The sequence below is a fragment of the Ostrea edulis genome, chromosome 5 (assembly GCF_947568905.1).
Source record: "Ostrea edulis chromosome 5, xbOstEdul1.1, whole genome shotgun sequence".
Lineage (NCBI taxonomy): Eukaryota > Metazoa > Mollusca > Bivalvia > Ostreida > Ostreidae > Ostrea > Ostrea edulis.
The window spans coordinates 65173768-65194546 of record NC_079168.1 but is presented as its reverse complement, the minus strand read 5'-3'; the positions used below and the strand labels follow the sequence as shown (position 1 = coordinate 65194546).

The window sequence follows — 20779 nt, the reverse complement described above, 5'->3', positions numbered from 1 at the left end:
GACTCGTTATATGTGAAAAATATCTACAACACATAAAAAAAAAAAGTTTGTAAAGTAGGAGAAGAAATGGAAAGATTCTGTGCTCTATAGTTAATGTGCATTCCCATTTTCACTCAATAGCCAAGTATATGATTTGAAAATTATAATTATATGACAGGATGCTTTTTGGGCAAAATATAGAACACATTTTTAACTAAAAAAAAACCACCCTCACATAAGATGGTTTCTATAATTTCTTTTTATCTCAAAACTTCCTGTCAAGAAGTTAATTACTTGGTTCAAAAAATAATTTGTTCCTAATTCATCTGGAACACTTATTCTTAAAATATTCAAATCTAGAACTTCCCAATGGTACTAACACCCCCTGCAAGACATATATATACTATATATCATTTTTATGTATTTATTCATAACTTCTGTGAATCATTATTTACTGCTTAAGCCTTCTGTGTGTAAGAATTTAACATTCGTGAGAACTGAATTTCCGTGTATGTTTAGCCTCGTGAAATTATGCGTAAATAATGTTCTCATAAATAGAATGTGACGTACAGGACAAAAATGTCATCTACAATCTGCATCAGATACTAGAAATTCCTTCTTCATTTGCAAAGAATATTATTTTTGTATAAAATAACATAAATTCAAAGGGACATTTTATAATGTAATACGATTATCCTGAATATCTATTGCATATATATCAGTACACAGCATTGAACTAACTTCATGTTAGCAAAAATCATGTTCCTCTGATAATTTGTATAAGTGAAACTCTATAAAATCTGCTGGATTATAAGTAATTTACAATAGCTATAGATCTCCAGCTGTAGACTTCACAATTCCTACTCCTGTGACTTTTCATACTGTAGATAACTTTACTAAGGCATATAGCAACCAGTTACTTTAAAACAGCCATTAAGTAAAATATGAATGTGCTATATTTCTACATTACAAAGATATGGTCTCTAGAATGATTTTATTAAAAAAAAATTTAAGTGACTTTAAAATCGCCCATTGGCAAATAGCTTTGGTTTACGATTATGACACATGGAAACTTTCTGCCAGTTGAATTACAGCTTTAATATAATTTCAAACCTTTTCTAGTAACCTGGAACTTCTTCAAATCAACTTGTCCAGAATATGTGGCATGCAACTTTTGTGTCACATTTGAACATGTATTAGTTTGACTGCAAAAACATGGTTTGTACAAGAAATTAAAACCCTTCTCTAATGGCCTTGTCTATATGACCTTGGTCTGATTGCTGATACACAAACAGCCTTTCTATTGATTATGTGTATGCAATATTTCAAGATATAGCCAAAACACAGATTTTCCATTTTTCTTCCAAGTGACCTTGTCCAAATGACATCAGGCTTGGGGTCAAGGCACCCTTGGATTGTGAGCAATCTTTACTTCGAGTATAAGAATTCAATTGCTTCTGTGTTACAAAGTTAATACACCTGTACTCGGACAGACAGACAGGGTAATGCCAATATACATGTATCCCCAAACTTAAGGGGTAGAAATATACATAAAAACATACATGTATAAATAAAGTCTTGCAACATAAAGTAGATGCTAAATATTTGACAGTAATACATGTTTGTAAATAGTTCCATTCATACCACAATAAATCATGCTAGAAATAAAGAAATATTTCAAAGGCTGTGTTGTGGGTATGATATTGAATTGCATTCATCTCATATCTATAAATAAAATAAAATTACAGAATGACCCTAATTACAGCAATATTTCCTACACATTGTCCACTCCTTTTGGATACACCATATAAAATATTGAACTCAATATGCAAATGAAGGTTGAAATGTCTTTGTTTCTGAAGACTTTAAAGTTATAGTGCTTTAAATCCATTAACATGGACACTGGACTGTAGAGACAGGTCAGTTAATAGATTTCTCTCTTGGTAATGTCCCCAAAACAGTTCACTGTAAATTAAGAGCATAAACATAAATACTTGTAAGTATACTGTATGTTAATTTATGAATAAATGATATGTGATACGGAACCAAGCAATTAACTCTGACTGGCTTCAATAAAAAAAATAATTAACACCAGCTGACACACATGTTTAGCATAATGTAGTAATATACAGGATACACGTACAAGATGTTTAGATTACACGTACTATACTCATTCATATTACACTGTACACATATATCATAATTTAATTCAGCATGATCATTTTGTAGACCTATGCAGTGTATAAAAATGTCAATTTCAAACGCTAGTGTTGACTAGGAATACAAGTCTTCTTTTCTTTCCTATATCTGAAAGACAAGGAAATTTTAAAAAGTCACACACAACAAGCAACACTGTCTTATTCCAGGGCCCAGGAGGTAGTCATTTGATACAAACCTTTAGTCAGCAAAATGCTTCTCTCTGAAAATTGGGTTTAAAAAGAAATGGCAACATTGACGTACGTCAGATTGCTGATTAGAAAAACAGATAGTTTTTAATAAACAAAAGATTAATTATCCTTGTGATATTTAGTAGCCATATTTTCTGATTTGACAAGCATCTTCTCAGCACTTTCTATCTTCCGTGTACAGCTAAATAAGACAAGAGTAATATGTTTCCATAAATCTGGAATGAAATGACGTGGTCATAATTAACAATATAAAATATAATTACAATCTCTTAACTTACTGTTTGGATGAGGTTTTCAGCCAGCTGTTTGGCATTTTGAAGTCCAAAAATCAGCCCATGCCTATAAACAAAACAAAATGCCTCTAGTAAGTAGCCTGCAACTAATATCACCCATTTCAATCCTAGCGCATAAAAAAATCTAATCCTCTAATAATTCAAAGAATTTCTGTGTAATTCATAAAGAAGGGGGTGGGGTGATATGAGCAAGGTATCAAAATCTGTTTCATGCAGTACAGATTTCATGACAGAGCCCTGGTCATAGTGTAAGAGATAGATGATGTGACAGACAGATAGATCGACCAGTATGCCTTACTCGCTGTATAAACAAGACTTACTGGATGTGAATGTGCATGGGTTCAAATGCCTCCCGTCCAGATACAAGCTCCAGAAACCCGGATCCTTTTCCTCGTAATGTTACCTTCGCTCCAGTCTCTGCCTGAATATGATTCAAATAGGATCCCTACAAATAACAGAAAACTAAAATGAACTGATTGCAACATGCTATTGTGTATTAATTACATTTGAAGATGCCCATGGCTTAATCAAGTACTACACATCTAGAAACTAAATCAAAGCATTGGTTGTTGCTGGTGCGAAACATGGAACTGGAAGATTGTTAAAACGACAACTCAAAGTTTGCACTCAGTCTTGTTGCCTTCTCCTGAAATAACCATATACATTGTACAAACTAAACTTAAATTAAAATTTTTTCCAAGTGCACAATATTTTCAAAGTGCATTGCAACACACCACTTATTCACTGACTTTCAGAAGTTTGATATTATTCTGCATTTGGTGAAAACAGCGAAAACAGCTTGTAAAGATTCAATGCATTTTGAGCAATTAATATATAATGTATGTATCAATTTATGTATGAATAAAATAATTTTCCCTCCAGAATTTTAGATGCATTTTCAACATATTGATTGCATATACATGTAGCCTTGTAACCGACACAGGAATCCTGAATTTCTCACTACAGTTTTAGTACACGCCTCCATTCTTCATTATATATGTTATAACTATGTGGTCAGTTTGTCTACTTAGATGTTTCAATTTTAAAGAGTTCATGTATTTTCAGTACATGATCCATACACTGTACATGTAAGTCTTGCCGTGGGGTCAGTAGGTCAGTACCTTTGACTTGTGAGTCATAAATTTCATACTTATGTGAAGACAACAAGGCCTCCATGCTCATTATAACCATGCAACCAGTTTGTCTGCTAGATGAAAATCAATAAATTTTTTCATGCAATTTAAGTAAATGATCCAAAAAGCCCCATTCTGGGACTTAAAAGGCTAATTACCATTGGCCCTAGAATTTTATTCTTGACATCAAAGTTTGGAGGTGCATGTTCTAAACCTATGTATAACTTCTCTTGTACTACAGGAACCTGAAATAAATGAAAATGATACAAATTATGTTAAGTAAACTATAACACCAAGTACTATGATTTTAACAAAAAAAAGCACTATGACTTTACAATCTGAACAAAAATGAAGGCATTCTGAAGGATATATCTTACCCCTGCAGTAACAGGTGGGGGCTGGGTCTCCAATGACATGAGAGGAGGGGGTTGATTCATCATTGGTCTATGCATTGGGGTCATAGGTCGTGTGATAGGAGTAAAACGAGAGCCTTTAGACTTCATACCATTCAGAATGATTTCGTTTATCCGACCAACAGCAACTGAAACAATACATCTCGTTATTCAAAATAACAAGATGTGTTTGTGAAACACAAATGTCCCGATAATGACCAATTCCAAAGATGGCCAAGGTCACAAGGACAAATATCTTTGTAGCAGTAAAAAGATCTTATCACAAGAAATGCTCATGCGCAATATGAAAGCTCTAATATTTAACATTTAGAAGTTATGACCAATGTTAAATTTTTTAAAAGTAGGTCAAATGCCAAGGTCAAATTTTTTTTAGTACCCATGGAAAGGTCTTGTCACAAGGAATTCTCATGTGAAATATCAAAGCTCTAGCACTCACTGTTCAAAAGTTATTAGCAAGGTTAAAGTTTCAGATAGAATGAAAGAATGACAGACAGGACAAAAACAATATGCCCCCCGATCTTCAATCTCGGGGGCATAAAAACAGAGATGGTGTTATCTTAAATGGTGTTGTGCCAAAGCAGGTTTACAAATTAACAGAATGCACTGGATGAACCGCTAGACAATAACAGTGTAGTTTATCTGTTTATAGCCTGACGGTGTATATACATTGACAATGAATTTACAGATTTGTATAGCTGACATCACACGACTCACTGTCTACTGATTCCTGGGTGGCACCTTGGACACACAGATACAAAGGTCTGTCTCTGAAAGAAACAAATCTCAACTAGATAGGTTTATAATTCTCTCTGTACCTATGGAACAGCATTAAACACTCTAAATACCCACTTTTAAGATACTCAGGGAGAAAAACAAAACTGTAATGACTTACCCCATATTCCTCATCTTTTCTTCTGGTGACAAATATCGACCTCTCGTTGAGACAGCAGAACCACTCAGTTTAGAAATCTTGATAGAGAAGGAAATTAATGTTAGGAAATCTGTGTTTCCATTAATTGATGTCGTCCTAAATATACTAGTGTAATAGAACAACACAATCAAATGAGCCAAATGACATCAGAAGGATACAAACTTTTTTCACCATAGTTGATTCCCAGAGGATTTATTACCTAATACACAAGTTATATCCTGAAACTATTTTAATTTTTTTTTTTTATTATTCACAGTAACAAAAATATTAGACATAGTAACTCCTAAATAGAAACTTTACTTCCTCAGATCACATGTAGTCAAACAAGTTTGGTCTTAACACAGTGTAATGTGACAAGAGTATTCTTCAGGAAACCACCAATCTTAATCCTTATTTACAGTATTAACAGCCATCTCTTGTCTATTGTGGCCTTCCTTACAGTATCCCATGTGGCTCCCTCATACCCCCGCTTCCTCCCATGTGGCTCCTTCATACCCCCGCCTCCTCCCATGTGGCTCCCTCATACCCCCTCCCCTTCTCCTGTGTGGTTTCCATAAAGTAAAATTGTGATCTTACACCCCCCCCCCCCCCACTCTGCTGACTTATAATAACTCTGTTGTCATCTTACCCCACCACCACAATGCTGGCTTACGATCTTACCTCCTCTTGTGTGGCTCCTCTTGTCAACATATTTCTACAGCCAATAGGAACATCATTGATTTCCACCTCAGCAACAATAAGGCTTCCTGGCTGTGAGGTATTCTAAAACAAAAATACAATAACATTACTACTACCTTTTTCTGCCATCTTTCTTGGTCAGATTCATCAGTGGGACATATTTTTGCTAACATTGGATTTCTTCATTCCTATTTATATATATATGTGTATTATTAATCACACAAATGTTATTTTTCATATCAAAGCAACCCAGGGGTTGAAATTAACTTTTTCTACCACAAGCTAATTTTAGCCTGTGGGTAAAATATCCACAGGCTAAAATAAAAATAATGAAGCTGTGCTCTTTTTTCATGATTTTTTATATCAATTATTTCCCCCATCATTACTGAGCCTAGTGGGTCAACAGGCATCGTTTGGACAAGACACTAAGTTACGTAAGTCATATGGTGCAATGTTTAGATCTCTTGACCATCGCACCTCTAATCCACAACCTGTTTACCGCAGACCTGTATAGATCCAAAGTCTTCCAATTTCACGCCACATCAGGGGCATCACTAGTGATTTTTCAAAGTGAATCCCGGACTCATGGTTTATAAGCAGCATGATCACGAGTCCCATGAACTTTTTTGATAATCATCTACACGGTGAGTAGTGCACTCGTGTCATCACTACAACCCTACCTCAATATGAGAATAAATTAATGTAGATCAGCTGTAGATAGGACATTCTGATAAAATTGACTACCGGAAGACTTGGTAAAACATGTACTCCGATTTCTTTGTAGATAAATGATTAACAAAAACCTCATACTTAATATTCAATTTAATCACCCCTATAAGTGAACAGGACTCGTGGCATGTCTTTATTTTTCATCACAATGCGATGTCAGACCTCTAAAGCATTTGTTTGATGCTGAGTTTCTTAAAAAATCATAAAAGAAAAATCCGGATAGAAACGGTTGTGGAAATCGGTCGTTCATGTAAGCGTTTGTATGATTCTGAGTGCAAGTTAAAGAAAAGCGAATAGCGCATCACCGTATAAAAAAGGACACGATATGATCATGGTTTGTAAATCACCGTTCGCTAAGATTTTCGAGTGCCCACTATTTTTACTCGCTATTTTTCAAATGTACTCGCAATTTGGGAGTATTTCTCGCTAATTTCGAGCCCTGCAAGTTGTTGGGAATGAAAAGGATACATGTAGTGTATTTGCTGGCTCATTCACAAATACTATTCATGTAACAAATACAATTTCCATGGGTGATTCACACATAGATGTAGGAAATGTGATTTATAACACTCAGATGCCGGGGGTCTTAGAGATGTTGGGGTCAACAGAATATGGAAATTTATATCATATAGTATCAAGTCTTTTGGCAACACCAGCGGTTTTCCCTTCTTATTTACTGGTACCGATAAACGATACAATGTCAAAATGAAATACAATCGATTCTTCCCAATTTTGAGGCTAAAAAATGCCAAGCAACAAACAGATATGGCATCGTAATTCTAGACTTTAAATTCGCTTTGAATGAAATGTCATGAGTTATCTGGATTTTTCACTTCCTCTAGAAAGTAGCAGTGAAAAAAATAAATAAATAAAAAAATGGATTTGGAAAACACTGATGCCCCTGTATGGTAGCAAAGTAATTCTGATACCCAAAAAGATATGAAATCCCTAATGCTAACAATTAAACCATTAATAAGCTATGAGCAAGGTTAAAGTTTATGTGGATAAACAGACTGGCAGATCAAAAACTGTATATGCCCCCCCCCCCCCCCCCCCCCCCCCCCATCTCCCGATTACAGGGGCATGAAACTTAAATTAAAATAGGTGAAAAAGAAATAGGTGCATGTTCTTAACATGTAAACAATGAATACTTGTTTATCATTTAAAAATAAATACCATTTGTTTATATCATACAAATTTCCTCATTTGTTCCATCTTCACGCTATTTTTCCCAATTGAATTGAGATGGTTATAAAAATGGTTATTAAAAAAAATGCTGAACAAAGTTAATTATTCTACATAGTTTTGATTGTAAATAAGATGTGTTTGTGAAACACAAATGCCCCCGATAATGGCCAATTCCGAAGATGGCCAAGGTCACAAGGGCAAATATCTTGGTACCAGTAGAAAGATCTTGTCAAAAGAAATGCTCATGTACAATATGAAAGCTCTAATATTTACCATTTAGAAGTTATGACCAATGTAAAAAAAATTAAAAGTAGGTCAAATGTCAAGGTCAAAATGTTCAATACCAACTGAAAGGTCTTGTAACAAGGAATATTCATGTGAAACATGAAAACTCTATCTCTTATTGTTCAAAAGTTATTAGCAAGGTTAAAGTTTTCAAAAAGTAGGTCAAATTCCAAGGTCAAGGTCACAGGGTAAAAAATGTTAGTACACACGGAAAGGTCTTGTCACAAGGAATACTCATGTAAAACATCAAAGCTCTATCACTTATTGTTCAAAAGTTATTAGCAAGGTTAAAGTTTCAGACAGAATGACAGACAGGACAAAAACAATATGCCCCCCGATCTTCGATCTCGGGGGCATAAAAATAATCATACTTGGACTAGATTTCAAAAAATAAATTTTAAGTACTAAATGCTTTAATATTACTGTTTTTAATTTTCATCAATTTAATTCCAATCAGGGAAGATTATCATTGCAAGTGTTGAAGATTGTAACAAATTCATATTCAGTATTCCATGATTTCAGAAAAAGACACCTTAGGCTTGAGCCCCTGTTGCTGTGACAGTTGAGAGGGCTTCAGTTTTCCCTTAGCGATGAGCATTGCATTGACTTTAGCTGCAGCTTCAGCCGCAGCCTCCAGACTACTCTTGTGTGCATGGTCATCACTCCATCGACTGATACGCACACTGAAACAAACAAGTCAACCAAATTCAATCCCATTTTCTGTCATAAATGTCCCTCTCTCTACTAACAGCACATATTATTAATGATTTTAAAGATTACAGTGACTTCAAATGAAAGGGACACCATACAAAAACACTTCAAAGAGAGTTATAACCCCATCTCAGGTTTATGCAACTGAAATGGCTTAAATAACCTTGCTGACAAACCTTGGTAAATGAACAATGGTTTGTACTAATTAGGTCCGGACAGTTTAATCTTTTTGATTTATACTGAATGTATATTCTGTATTTTTGTTGAACAACACTAATCTTTATTAGTTATGCTGATAATTATAGAAAACACTGCAAAAGGGTTGTCACTGGGAAATTTTCAAGGCGAGTCCTGGATTCATGGTTATGAGCAAGATGAGTCCCATGAAAATTTGACGACTCCCTAACAAACATCCCCCCCCCCCCCCCCCCCCCCCCCCCCCCCCCCCCCGATTTACAGTTTATAAAAGCAGCTTTAAACAGATGAGTTTTAAGTTTCTTTATAAAGATGCTGACTGATGTTTTGTAGTCATGTTTGTTTGGGAGTCCATTCTATAGAGTCACTGTTGACATGTCAAAGCATCTGTCTCCTTATTATGTTGTGTGAGCAGCCGGTTTTATTAAAGAGAGTGAAGTTTCAGATCATTACTTGATTTTGTACACATAAGGTTAAAACATATTTTGCTGTTTCCTGTTACCAAGACAAAAAATTCCAGTTTTGTGAATAAATCTTAATGTGTCGTGGAGAGGGCCTCAAATATGTTGCTATTTATACAATTATTCAATAGTTATATGCATCATTGTGTTACAACTACAATCATGTGCAAAATTATAAATATTGTTCTATTTTTCTCCTCTGAAACATGCCATTGCTAAAAGGGGATTGATATTTGAATATCATTTTAAAAAAATTAGAAAGGTGCACATAAAAGGGGGGGGGGGTGTTGTGTTTAAACACAAAAATTCTGGATCTGCGCAATAGTGTTTAATTCATCGATTTATTTAAAAATGTTAACATAATGAAATGCGTTTTATGTTCAAAGGCAGTGCAGGGCTGCGTTCAAGTTCGTAGTGGCTAACCTAGCTGCTAGGCTAGATATCAATTGAACGCACTGTATGAATTAACGCTTGTTATCCGTACATAGGGCTAGCCTAGCACATCGTTCAAGATTGTAGCGCTACCGAGCCCTACATAGCTGCTACGATCTTGAACGCAGTCCTGTTCACAAAATTTTACAAATTTGAAACTCGGGCATTTTTATCAAACAAGTAGTGACTTGGCAAGATTGAGAGTAGAAATAAGGAAAGAAAAGGCAGTCCTGAGCATACAGTTCAGAACAAGTCATGTCAAAGATTAAGTCACAGTGAAGGCAGCAAAAATATATATGTATATGGTATTGATCAAAATATTATTAATATTTCAATCACATGTTTGTAAAATGTGAATACTGGGTATTTTGGACTGGAGTACTCTAAATCTAGCAAGAACCTAACCCAGGACTTAAATAATGCTTTAATATAAAATCCTGAGAGAAAACTGAAATAGGCTGGTTTTGTAGCCTAATTTCATTCATGTACTTCAAGTTCAAGAGAATTTGGCAAATATTGTTTAAATTGAAATTGATTAAAGCATGAAATTTACAAAATATGTGTACATGTAGCTGCGCTCGCTCAAACGGTAGCACAGTCAACATGTATTACATATTAAAAAAAGAAAAGAGATTTTAATAACCAATACGCATTTAAACAACAAATTGTTCTGCATAAATAATTTTGGAAATACCTTTCATACGCCATCAGCAGCACTTAGCCCTTATTTTCGCGTCATTTCCGTTCTAGGAAGTCCGATCTCGATCCTGAATCATGTCTCTCATGAAACAGAACTTTAAAGACGAAATTGGTGTTGCTTGATATTTCGTTTGTATATGTTAGATGCCGAAATTTAATTTGCATTTATTTTTATTCACAGTCACTTGATTTATATAGAAATATTGCCACATCGGGTTCAACAATCATTAGAACATAACCCACGCTCGATCACTCGAGGGGACATCCGTCGATCCGACATCGGAAATTCGTTACTTTAGGCCGGCACCGTCTCTGCGGTTTAAACTCTCCAGCCATGGTGCTTGGTGATGTTGGAGAATTGTTTGAGATGTTTAAGAACAGTTTTCCGTTTTCCTTCTTATTTTTCATCCCCATTCTCATTATCCTCTCTCCCGTGAGTCCAGTTTCGGCAGCACACGAGTTCGCTGCCCTTCGCATGCAGCAGTATGATCTTCATGGTGTAAGCTATGGTGAGATTTTATACAATTTGTAACATACTCCTTTTATTATTTTGATTAGTATGATATTTAAAGAATGATGATAGCATACTAGCGTTTTTGTTGTAAGGTTGAAGGTCTGACTCTTGGAGTCTGTCACGTGGACATTTTCTAACAATGTCTCAGATTACCCACAAAAACATCAGAAAATGGGATATGTAATAACCAGTGCAAATATGCGTTTTGTTTACTATCATAGTAAGGAAGTATTTATATAATACAGCGTGACGGTTGGACCGAGCGAAACATGAAATAGTCAAGTGATAATTTTAATTCAGTTAAGGTATGGTAAATTAGAAATAGAAATATCCATTCACTTGAATATATATATTATTCACGAAATTTCCCTTGTACTAAATGCACAGTAACATCCAAATATTTATGGTGAATATATGAGGATAGGACCGATAGGTATATTATCCGCCTATTAATTAAACAAAGGGAATGTATATTTGTGCCAACTGATGTAAACTGTGTATTTCTTGGGCTGCAACAGGTACCCGAAATAACCGAAAACAACGGGTCGTGTTGTTTGGGTCAGGTTAGGTTCCATTTTTCCGTATTTCGGTTTGGGTTTTAAAATAGAATCATTAGAAATCCGTTTAAACGAAATGTCGTCAAAATCCTCAAAGGTGGCGGTATTTTGATCAATTGTTAAATGATGGCATTGTGGACAAAACTGTCAGTATATGTAAGATATGTCAGATGCATTGAAAATACGCCACAGGATCAACATCGTCAATGACAAATAATTGAAATCATGGATGGAAACGAGCAGAAGTGACAATGCTGTTTCTAGTACCATGGATGTTGAGTCTAAACCTCAGTCCACGTCCCCAAGTAATTATTGTTACAAAATACAATATAGGTTTTTGATTTTAACTGTATATTAGATTTTTAAAATAGTTATATAGACCCGAACCTGAAGTAAAGAATTTAGAACCGAACCGACCCGAAATTTTTTGGATCCATGACAGCCCTAGTGTATTCTGATGTAACATTCAGTGATTCAGATTGGCATCGGCAAATGGCCTATAAATATTGAAAATGGTCGGCTAAAATTCTCCAGAAAGGCCAACATGGCTGTAACTGGAATGGATGTACATGTAGCACAAGGATTTCATGAGAACATCAGTCCCCGTAAATTAGGAAAATATATTTCCTTTTGTCCTGAATGTCAATATAGGATAATAAAAGATAAACCAAGCAGTCTCCATGATTTGGATATAAATATAAATGATTTATTCTCTAAGTTAACGTTAAAATATACAGTTATCAATAACACGTCCTACCCCTAGCTCTACGATGTAACAACTCACTTTAAAATTAAACCTACCTACAAAGTTGCTGTTGTTTACTTTTCAACGTCACCGGTACCGCGCGTGACACAGAGATAGTGACACCGGTGACGGCAAAAAGCACGTTAATAAAATACACACCCATTACAATGGCCTATGAAATTTTCGGTCAGTATGGCCGCTGTTGATCTCGCTTGTGTCTGCAACAATCAGTGGGGAACAAATTTTGAAAAAAATGGCTTCAAAGAAGAGAGTCCGGTTTGATGATCATGATTGGCAACAAACCCTATTAAACATCAGATTTTCCGGTTGCGGTAGTCCCGCTCGTGCCATAGCCGCATCAAACCTAAGAAGTAAACATGGTTAGTGATTGCTCCTTTGCCAAACGCTCATCATTTACTAGATTTAGAAGTGAGAATCACGGGTCTTTCGGATGCGACTTTAAAAACGGAGGTACTGTCTTGCAGCAGGTGTTGGCACGTTAAAAAACCCTCACTGCTATGGCCCTGAGCGCTCAGCATAGGTCTAAATTTGGCTGTCATACATCGTCGGATACTGGGTATCCTGGGTATCCGACGAAGGCAGTCAAATGGATACAAGAAAACTTAGAAAAAAGAATAATCTGCCTAATTTATCAATGGCTAATTTTCTCATTTATAAGCAAATGGTGGAGCGATATTAAAATTACAAATTTTTTTTATCGAGTGAAATAAACCAATTTTTACGGTCGTGCAAAAGTTGGGGGATGATTTTTTTTCTTCTTTAAATGAAGCACTAATTTGCACGTACGTGGGTTAAAATTTTAAACAAAAAATACCATTAAAGGTCAAGGATTTTGAACAACCGGTTGGTTGAATGAATCAACATGTAAGAATTAAAGCTTGATAAATTTATTTTGTATAAATTCTATTTCAAACAGAAGGGGGGGGGGGGGTCTGATAATGCAACATTCAACATATAAAGTTAGACCTATTTGTCTTCAATTTACTTACTTATATATTCAGAGAGAGAAAATTTGATCAGAGCTTCATGTAACTATTTCATAGTCAAATTTCATTTTTAAACAAATCAGATCATGTTTATACTAAATTATGAATATCTGTACTACATGTACCATCATTATATACAGTCAACGTTTTGCAGGATTTTCTCGTCTTCGCCGTGCTTGCCGTTGGTCTGTAGTCGAAAATAGTTGGAACTGCATCTGGTCGAAGATTTAATTTCATAAACCCATTAGTTTTTGGCAAAAAGTTTTTGCCAAAGTAGAGAGTATACAATAACGAAACTGGTCCTCATCAACCCCGGTAATCGCGTAAAATGATTGTCAAATAACTTTGAGTTTTGTGTTCTTGGTGTAGATTTCACACCCAGATCTTTCTGAACGTTGGATCATTTAAACAAAAGTATATAGAAATACCTGACTTGCTACATTACAGTTGAATGTAAGCACATTGAACATTTTGACGGCTAAAACCCGCAGTTGTTAGTATAAATAAATACACATTTGCGTCAGGCTGGTCTCTTTTGACGTCATCAAGCAAGAGAGATGAGTCATCTTATTATTTTGGTACTTCACACCACAGTAACATTTGACGGTCTGTAGCGTCAATTACCTTTCGATTTTTTCTGAATGACTTCTTTACATATGTTAAGTAAATAAAGAACACATTTTTGTGCAAAACAATTTCTTTTCTTTTTTGAAAATCGTCTCCTATGACCTTAAAGATTATGAAAACAAAATGTGCACATTACATATATATACAAATCTGTTGTCTTAAAGCAATACAAGCTGTAACTGACAGAAAATAAATTAAGAAATAAAAGAACAAATAGTCAACATATATGTGATTGAATATATATAACTTAATAGAATAAGAGTGAATCTGAAGCAATAAACCCGTCAAATTAGCAGAAAATATTGATTCATGAACCATTGTCATCCTGTCCATAATTCCTGATCGTAACCTCCAATGTGCATTGACCTTGGAGGTCACCAGTTCGGAAAAAGCGAAAGAGAGGCACTGAGCACGTGTTAGATTTGTAAACAGTTTAAGGAGGTATGCTACACCAGAGGTATTTGATGTGGATGAAAAGTGGAGGATATGTACAACAATATTTTGAAGGTGAAAATTTTCAAATTTACTTCATTTTGTCAAAAAATACAGTTAAATTAGTAGAAGGTAATCTGGAAAAAATTTAAAACCCCTGCTGGACTCGAACCTGCGACCTACAGTTCAGCAGTCGGCATTCTAACCTACTGAGCTACTCGGCTAGGTACTTAAATGGAAAAGGAAAATTCAAATATTGCTGATATCGATTTTTTCATCCATGTTTTTAAAGGAAGTCAGCCATTATGACGATGTAGAGTACCTCCTTAACATGCCAATTTTATAGAAAATTCACAATCAGAATTTCATTTGAGTGGCACATTTGCGTAATTATTACCTTTTTACACTTGCATAGTATTTCTAGTCATTCATGAAACAACGTAATATTTTAAAACAAATGACACGTGTAGTTACTCGTGTTTGTATATGGCCTCGGTCTCAGCAACCCGATCATCGTTCCTGTGTCCGTGTATATGACACAATGGCGGTTTATACGAAACGCTCATTGTAGGTGTGCTCTCAAACAACATTCCCTTGTTTATTTTTTTCTTCAGATCTTTGGGATTATACTAATTAAACCGGTAGGTGTTATTTGGTGAATAATTGGAGAGTTGAAAAAATACCGTCAGTTACAGCTTGTATTGCTTTAAGCTGCATACTGAGCTCTATATCGGATTTATTGAATTTGAGACAGTTCATACATTACATATTTTGACACTACCCCTGGAATATTATGCAATATGACTCAGTGTTTACATATGATTGATAAACTTTTTCCTAATCCATATAATTATTTAGTATAAAGGAAAATTATGAAACTACAAGTAAAAAACCTATCCATTTCTTATCTAATGACATTTTCCTTGAAACTGGTCAAAAATCGTCCTTTGACATGTTCCCCTGGAAAAAAATTTGTGGATGACCAATACTTTTTTCTTACAGTTAGTAAGCTTGGATTAAAACTCTATTGTAGATTTTTTTTGATTTTAACTTTTATATTGCACATTGGAATTTTCCATAATTATATTTCCTTTGCAATTACGACTACTTCATAGCCAACTTTTGAAATGCCCCCTGCTGAAAATCAAATACGATTTCATTTGTTTTTTTCATTGATTTTAACTCATTAATGCATGGTTTACCTTATATCAAAATTTGAATAAAATCTCTATTGTAGAAAGGAATTAGGTCAGTCACCCTTAAGTTTACTTGGTCATGAGAAATATATATAAATTCAGGTTGCAGAAGCTCCCCAGTGAATATGGAAGCTCGTCCAATTGATGCTAAGATGATCACCAGGCGCTGCATTGTTGCCAGGTTACAGGAGGTGTCCATTTCTAAATACCGGGATCTGATACAGGAGAATGTGGGAGCTCTTCTGGTGTTGTTGCCATCTAATCTTAGCTCCATCTCCAAAGAGGACAAGCAGGTATAAAAACTACGGAGTCAAAACAAGATTTTTTCAATATCAGGCTATTAAAGATTTAAATGTAGATCTCAAAAAACTATTTTAATTGTCATTTTAACTATTTCAACATTGCCTATAGTTTGAAACACCTTTAGATATATATCAATTGACATTAAATGGGTGTCTACAAGTCAAAAAAGAATGGTTATTGAAGACATTTGAAATGAAAAATTTGAAAATTATGATAAAATAAGATGGTTTTCAAGATTTGAATATGAAACTTTACATTTGCAGCTCTTGCAGATTCTGGAGAAAGACTTGCTGACAGAGGAGACTACCATGCCTGTGTATTTTGCTTTAGAGACAGAGGAGCTGTCTTCAATTTATAAAGAAATTCACAGAGGAAATGTGGGAGATCAAGCTGTCACTGCTGTTCAAGGTACTAAAATCATTATGCTTGGCAAATGATTAGTCTTATACTGATGTATTGATAATTCCTAATTTCACCATATTATAGCCCTGATGAGTGGTGCAACAGCAAATGGTTTCCAGATGGTTGTTGCAGGATCCCAAGCCAAGAGTCTGGGAGAATTTCAGATCACAAACATTCAGGTCACTCTTTAGTTAGTTAAACTACTTTACTATGAAATCTAATCATCCCTCCTTCTGTGTACATGTAGATCTATATGGTGCATGTAAATTTGATAATAAAAAAAACATTGAAACTCTGAAAGCTAATGATTGCTGCCTCTTTTCAGGGTCACTTGTCAGGATATGGCATTGAGGAACAACTTCCCACTATTGCAGTAGTGGCTCACTATGATTCCTTCGGAATTGCCCCAGTATGTCAATTTTACAATTAGATGTTAAATGTATAGGAATCCTGCAGTGGCATAAATCACCCTATGCATTTGAAATTTTAGATAAGTGTTTGAATTACAAGATTTAAGTTTAGGACAATGAAAGTCGAAAATGTGTTTTTTAAAGAGCTGTAGTTCTGACACTTTTGTTCTTAGGGCCTGGCTGACGGCGCTGATTCTAATGGTAGTGGAGTAATAGCACTGCTGGAATTAGCTCGTCTCTTCTCCAAGCTCTACACTAACTCAAGGACTCATGCCAAGTAAGTTTTAGGCTTTTGAAATTCCTTGTACAGGAAAATTATTCATTTGGGTGTAATTCTGCAAAAAATTAGCAGTGACTTATTGATGTTTCATGTACACATTCTTTCATTTCTGAAAGGTTTAACATGGTCTTCTTGCTGTCTGGGGGAGGTAAATTTAATTATCAAGGAACAAAGAGGTGGATTGAAGACAATTTAGACTCGCAAGGTCAGAACTGTAGTGTGCACGCTTGTGATTACACAATTTAAAATGCTCTGAAATTGGATATCGGTCTATATAATATTACGTTTGCATGTGTTCCAGATACAAACGTATTGTCTGATGTGTCCTATGTGTTATGCCTGGACAGCATTGGTAAATCAGATGAACTCTATCTTCACGTTTCAAAACCCCCTAAAGAAGATTCGCCGGGCAGCCAATTCCTCCAGGTAAATGTACAAAGTTTTCACATCAATTTAGCTGTTGAATAGAACTCTCATTGCTGGTAAATCCATCTAATGTGTGGACAGAGTTACCGACAGACAGGAAAAGGGGATGTACTTCAACTAGATTTTTTTGTTATCATGATCATGTCTTCAAGATAATGACAGCTGTGTCATGGATAAATTTTAATGATTCAGTAGTTCATTCAGCTCATTAAAGGGACTGGTTTTCCTCAAAATTTTGTTTTTCACTTTTAATGATTGAAATCTACTGTTCAATAAGTTTAAAAGATTTCACATAAAAATTAAGGTTTTACATTATAAAAGAAGCTCATTTTAGAGAGTTTATTATTTGATTGTGGTATGTTGTTGTTTACGAAATTTTCAAAAGAAATGGATTTCAATCAAGTCTATTATATTTTTCACATTTCAAGCATTCTTAGGGTAAAATGTGTCATCTAAAAGTTTAAATTTGTGACTATTCAAAATTAAGATGCTTTATATTGCAAAATTAATATTTCACTGGTTTGTATGCATAAAAAAACTTGAGTCTTTGTTTATATAACACAGATTTAAGGCTAAAATATTGCTTTAAATCTTCCGTTTGTAAGGTCAAATTTTGGCTGTCAACATTAAATGAGTTATATTTTTAATGTTTAACATAAAAAATGAAAAATCTTTTTTTTTTCAAAAATCGTGAACCAGTCCCTTTAAAGGGACTGGTTCTCGATTTTTTATCAAAATATTTTTTATTTTTGATGTTAAACATTAAAAATATAACTCATTTAATGTTGACAGCCAAACTTTTGACCTTTTGAATGCAAGAATGAAAGCAATATTTTGGCCTTAAATCTGTGTTATGTAAACAAAGACTCGAGTCTTTTTATGTAAACAAGCAAGTGAAACTTTGATTTTGTAATATAATTCATCTTAATTATGCATAGTCACAAATTTTAACTTTTAGATGACACGTTTTACCCCCAAAATGCTTGAAATGTGAAAGATATAATAAACTTAGATTGATATCCATTTCTTTTGAAAATTTCGTAAACAATAGCATACCGCAATCTTTGTTTACAAAATAAATAATAAACTCTCTAAAATGAGCTTCTGTGATGATGTATAACCTTAATATTCATTTGAAATCTTTCAAACACATTAGACAGTAGATTTTGGTCATTAAAAGTGAAAAACAAAATTTTGGGTAAAATCGTGAATCAGTCCCTTTAAGACAGTATTTCAAAATGGAGGACAGCATCAGAAGTGCAAGTATTATTGTATTATTATCTTCTTTCTTTCTTTTTTTTTCTCCCCTAGAATTTGCAAAATGTAGTCAAGTCATTTTATCCCGGTGTAAAGTTTGATATGGTGCACAAGAAGATCAATTTAGCTGAGGATCTTTTGTCATGGGAACACGAAAGATTCAGCATTAAGCGTCTACCAGGATTTACTCTATCTCACTTCAGCTCACACAAAGACCCAGACAGAAACACCATTCTGGACAAACGGTATCAGAATGGCAAAACAGAAATATTTATAATCATACAGACATTGCTTGCTTCTTGATGATTATGGTGAAGTATAATGTGGATAATTTTGAAATCCTGTTCATTTTGTATGTTGTTGATTTTTCATCTTTTAATTTGTGGAATAGGGAAAGTGTCGATTCGGTAAAGCTGAGCAGAAATATTGGCATCATTGCTGAGGCTCTTGCAAGATTTGTTTACAATGTCAGTAGCCATGGCAACCTACAACTTTTCTCTGGAGGCCTGGTGAGAAGTCTTTTCTCTTAATTAAGAATTTATGTATATCCAATGTTATGTTCATAATTGATGTATGAAACAAAAGCGTTCTAATATTAATTTATAGAAAACAATAATATGGAGATGTCACCATTTCCTGTGCAGGGCTGCAAAATTTAGGCCTATGCTCGGCACTTATGGCCTTTGAGCAGGGAGGGATCTTTATCATGACACAGTTTTTGTGGTCTCATCCGCAGGACCGCCCCATTTAGTCACCTTTTACGACAAGCAAGGGGTACTGAGGACTTACTCTAACCCAGATCCCCACGGGACACAAAATTCTGGAATACATATATATATATATATATATATATATATATTATGTTTTCTTTGATTTTCATAGTCTATGTGTTGTTAACATTTGTAGGGTGTCCAACAGGACCTAATTGAGGCGTGGCTGGGACAACTGACATCTCAACCTCGGGCCACACAGCTGATTCCTAAAGACCACAGTCTACTCAGCAACCTAGAGGAAGCCATGAGTCGCTACCTAAAGGACATCAGACGAACAACGTTCAGGGCAGATAAAAGGTCTGTTAGGGTGTCGAGATTTGACTTCTTGTTCTACAGTTGTGTTGTGAATGATGTCAGGGCACCGAGACTTGACCATCTCATTCTACAATTATGTTGTGAATCTCTTAATTTACATGAAGGAATACCGTCATTTTTCTGAAATTTTATCATTTTAGTGTAAAATGCAATATACAAATTTATTATTTGGAATTAGTTTTTATACACGTGTTTTTTGAAGGGCATATTATGGTTCAGCGATGTCTGTATGTACATGTATGTCCCTTTGGGGTTTTCTGTTTATATTTTTATTTCTCTGTCACATATCAGTCTGAAACTTTCTGTGCAACTTGCAGATCATATTGCAATTTTGATCCATTTAGACCTCCTTGCAGGAAGATTGCCCCTTTATTTGAAAATTTAATGTTATATGGAGGGTACATGATTTGTCTATCCAACTCTTCAAAGTTTTCAAGTGAGTGTGGACTTGAATGGGTATTGAAGATGTGCGTGTGGGAAGGATTTTGTCATTTGATTTTATTCAATTTGGAAAAAAATTGAAGTTGTTGAACTGAATCATTTTTTAGGAAATATTACAGAATGAGTGCATGTTTTTTTTCATCTAACTCATACAATTTTCAAGCTAAGGCCTTTGTAAACTTGAAGATACATATATTGCAAAGATTTTCATTCCTAACAATTTTCTAATCTTCTTGGAAAAAATTACAGATTTATGATTTTACTCATTTTTGGGAAAATATTTCACACACAGAGCTTTTGGTTTGTCTATCTCCTGTGACAGTTTTATGCTAGGACCTCTTATTTAAAGGATGCAAAAGAAAGTATATCACGAGTTGATGTTGGCTGATACTACCTTAAGTAAAGTTCTATATCACATGGCTTAAGGAAAACATCCTACATAAGCTTGTAACGGATGTATTATGTACCGTTTCCTGTACATATGTTGTATTTTTTCTTCAATCATCATTCAAATGACAGACCCGATATTGTCGTATGTATTGTGTGCACTTATCGCAAT

The 20779-nt window shown here is 34.7% G+C and overlaps 2 protein-coding genes across 4 annotated transcripts in view; one reads left to right on the top strand and one right to left on the bottom strand.

The window, feature by feature from the left end:
- The window catches only part of LOC125648959 (uncharacterized), a 30326-nt gene extending 19733 nt beyond the window's left edge, over positions 1 to 10593 (bottom strand). Inside the window, exons 1-9 of one of the 2 annotated variants that reach the window (XM_048876038.2) lie at positions 10531 to 10593; positions 8570 to 8720; positions 5818 to 5919; positions 5119 to 5195; positions 4941 to 4993; positions 4191 to 4354; positions 3972 to 4058; positions 3001 to 3125; positions 2666 to 2726 (exon numbers count right to left, since the gene is read on the bottom strand). In XM_048876038.2, coding sequence (XP_048731995.2) covers positions 2666 to 2726; positions 3001 to 3125; positions 3972 to 4058; positions 4191 to 4354; positions 4941 to 4993; positions 5119 to 5195; positions 5818 to 5919; positions 8570 to 8720; positions 10531 to 10544 — 834 coding nt within the window. In that variant the 5' untranslated portion in view covers positions 10545 to 10593. The remainder of the gene's footprint in view (positions 1 to 2665; positions 2727 to 3000; positions 3126 to 3971; positions 4059 to 4190; positions 4355 to 4940; positions 4994 to 5118; positions 5196 to 5817; positions 5920 to 8569; positions 8721 to 10530) is intronic. The other variant, XM_048876039.2, reaches the window with a different exon arrangement.
- LOC125648961 (BOS complex subunit ncln-like) overlaps positions 10580 to 20779 on the top strand; it is a 17088-nt gene continuing 6888 nt past the window's right edge. Inside the window, exons 1-11 of one of the 2 annotated variants that reach the window (XM_048876040.2) lie at positions 10580 to 11044; positions 15716 to 15906; positions 16180 to 16324; positions 16403 to 16497; positions 16644 to 16727; positions 16902 to 17005; positions 17125 to 17213; positions 17310 to 17434; positions 18746 to 18936; positions 19083 to 19200; positions 19598 to 19761. In XM_048876040.2, coding sequence (XP_048731997.1) covers positions 10870 to 11044; positions 15716 to 15906; positions 16180 to 16324; positions 16403 to 16497; positions 16644 to 16727; positions 16902 to 17005; positions 17125 to 17213; positions 17310 to 17434; positions 18746 to 18936; positions 19083 to 19200; positions 19598 to 19761 — 1481 coding nt within the window. In that variant the 5' untranslated portion in view covers positions 10580 to 10869. The remainder of the gene's footprint in view (positions 11045 to 15715; positions 15907 to 16179; positions 16325 to 16402; positions 16498 to 16643; positions 16728 to 16901; positions 17006 to 17124; positions 17214 to 17309; positions 17435 to 18745; positions 18937 to 19082; positions 19201 to 19597; positions 19762 to 20779) is intronic. The other variant, XR_008802999.1, reaches the window with a different exon arrangement.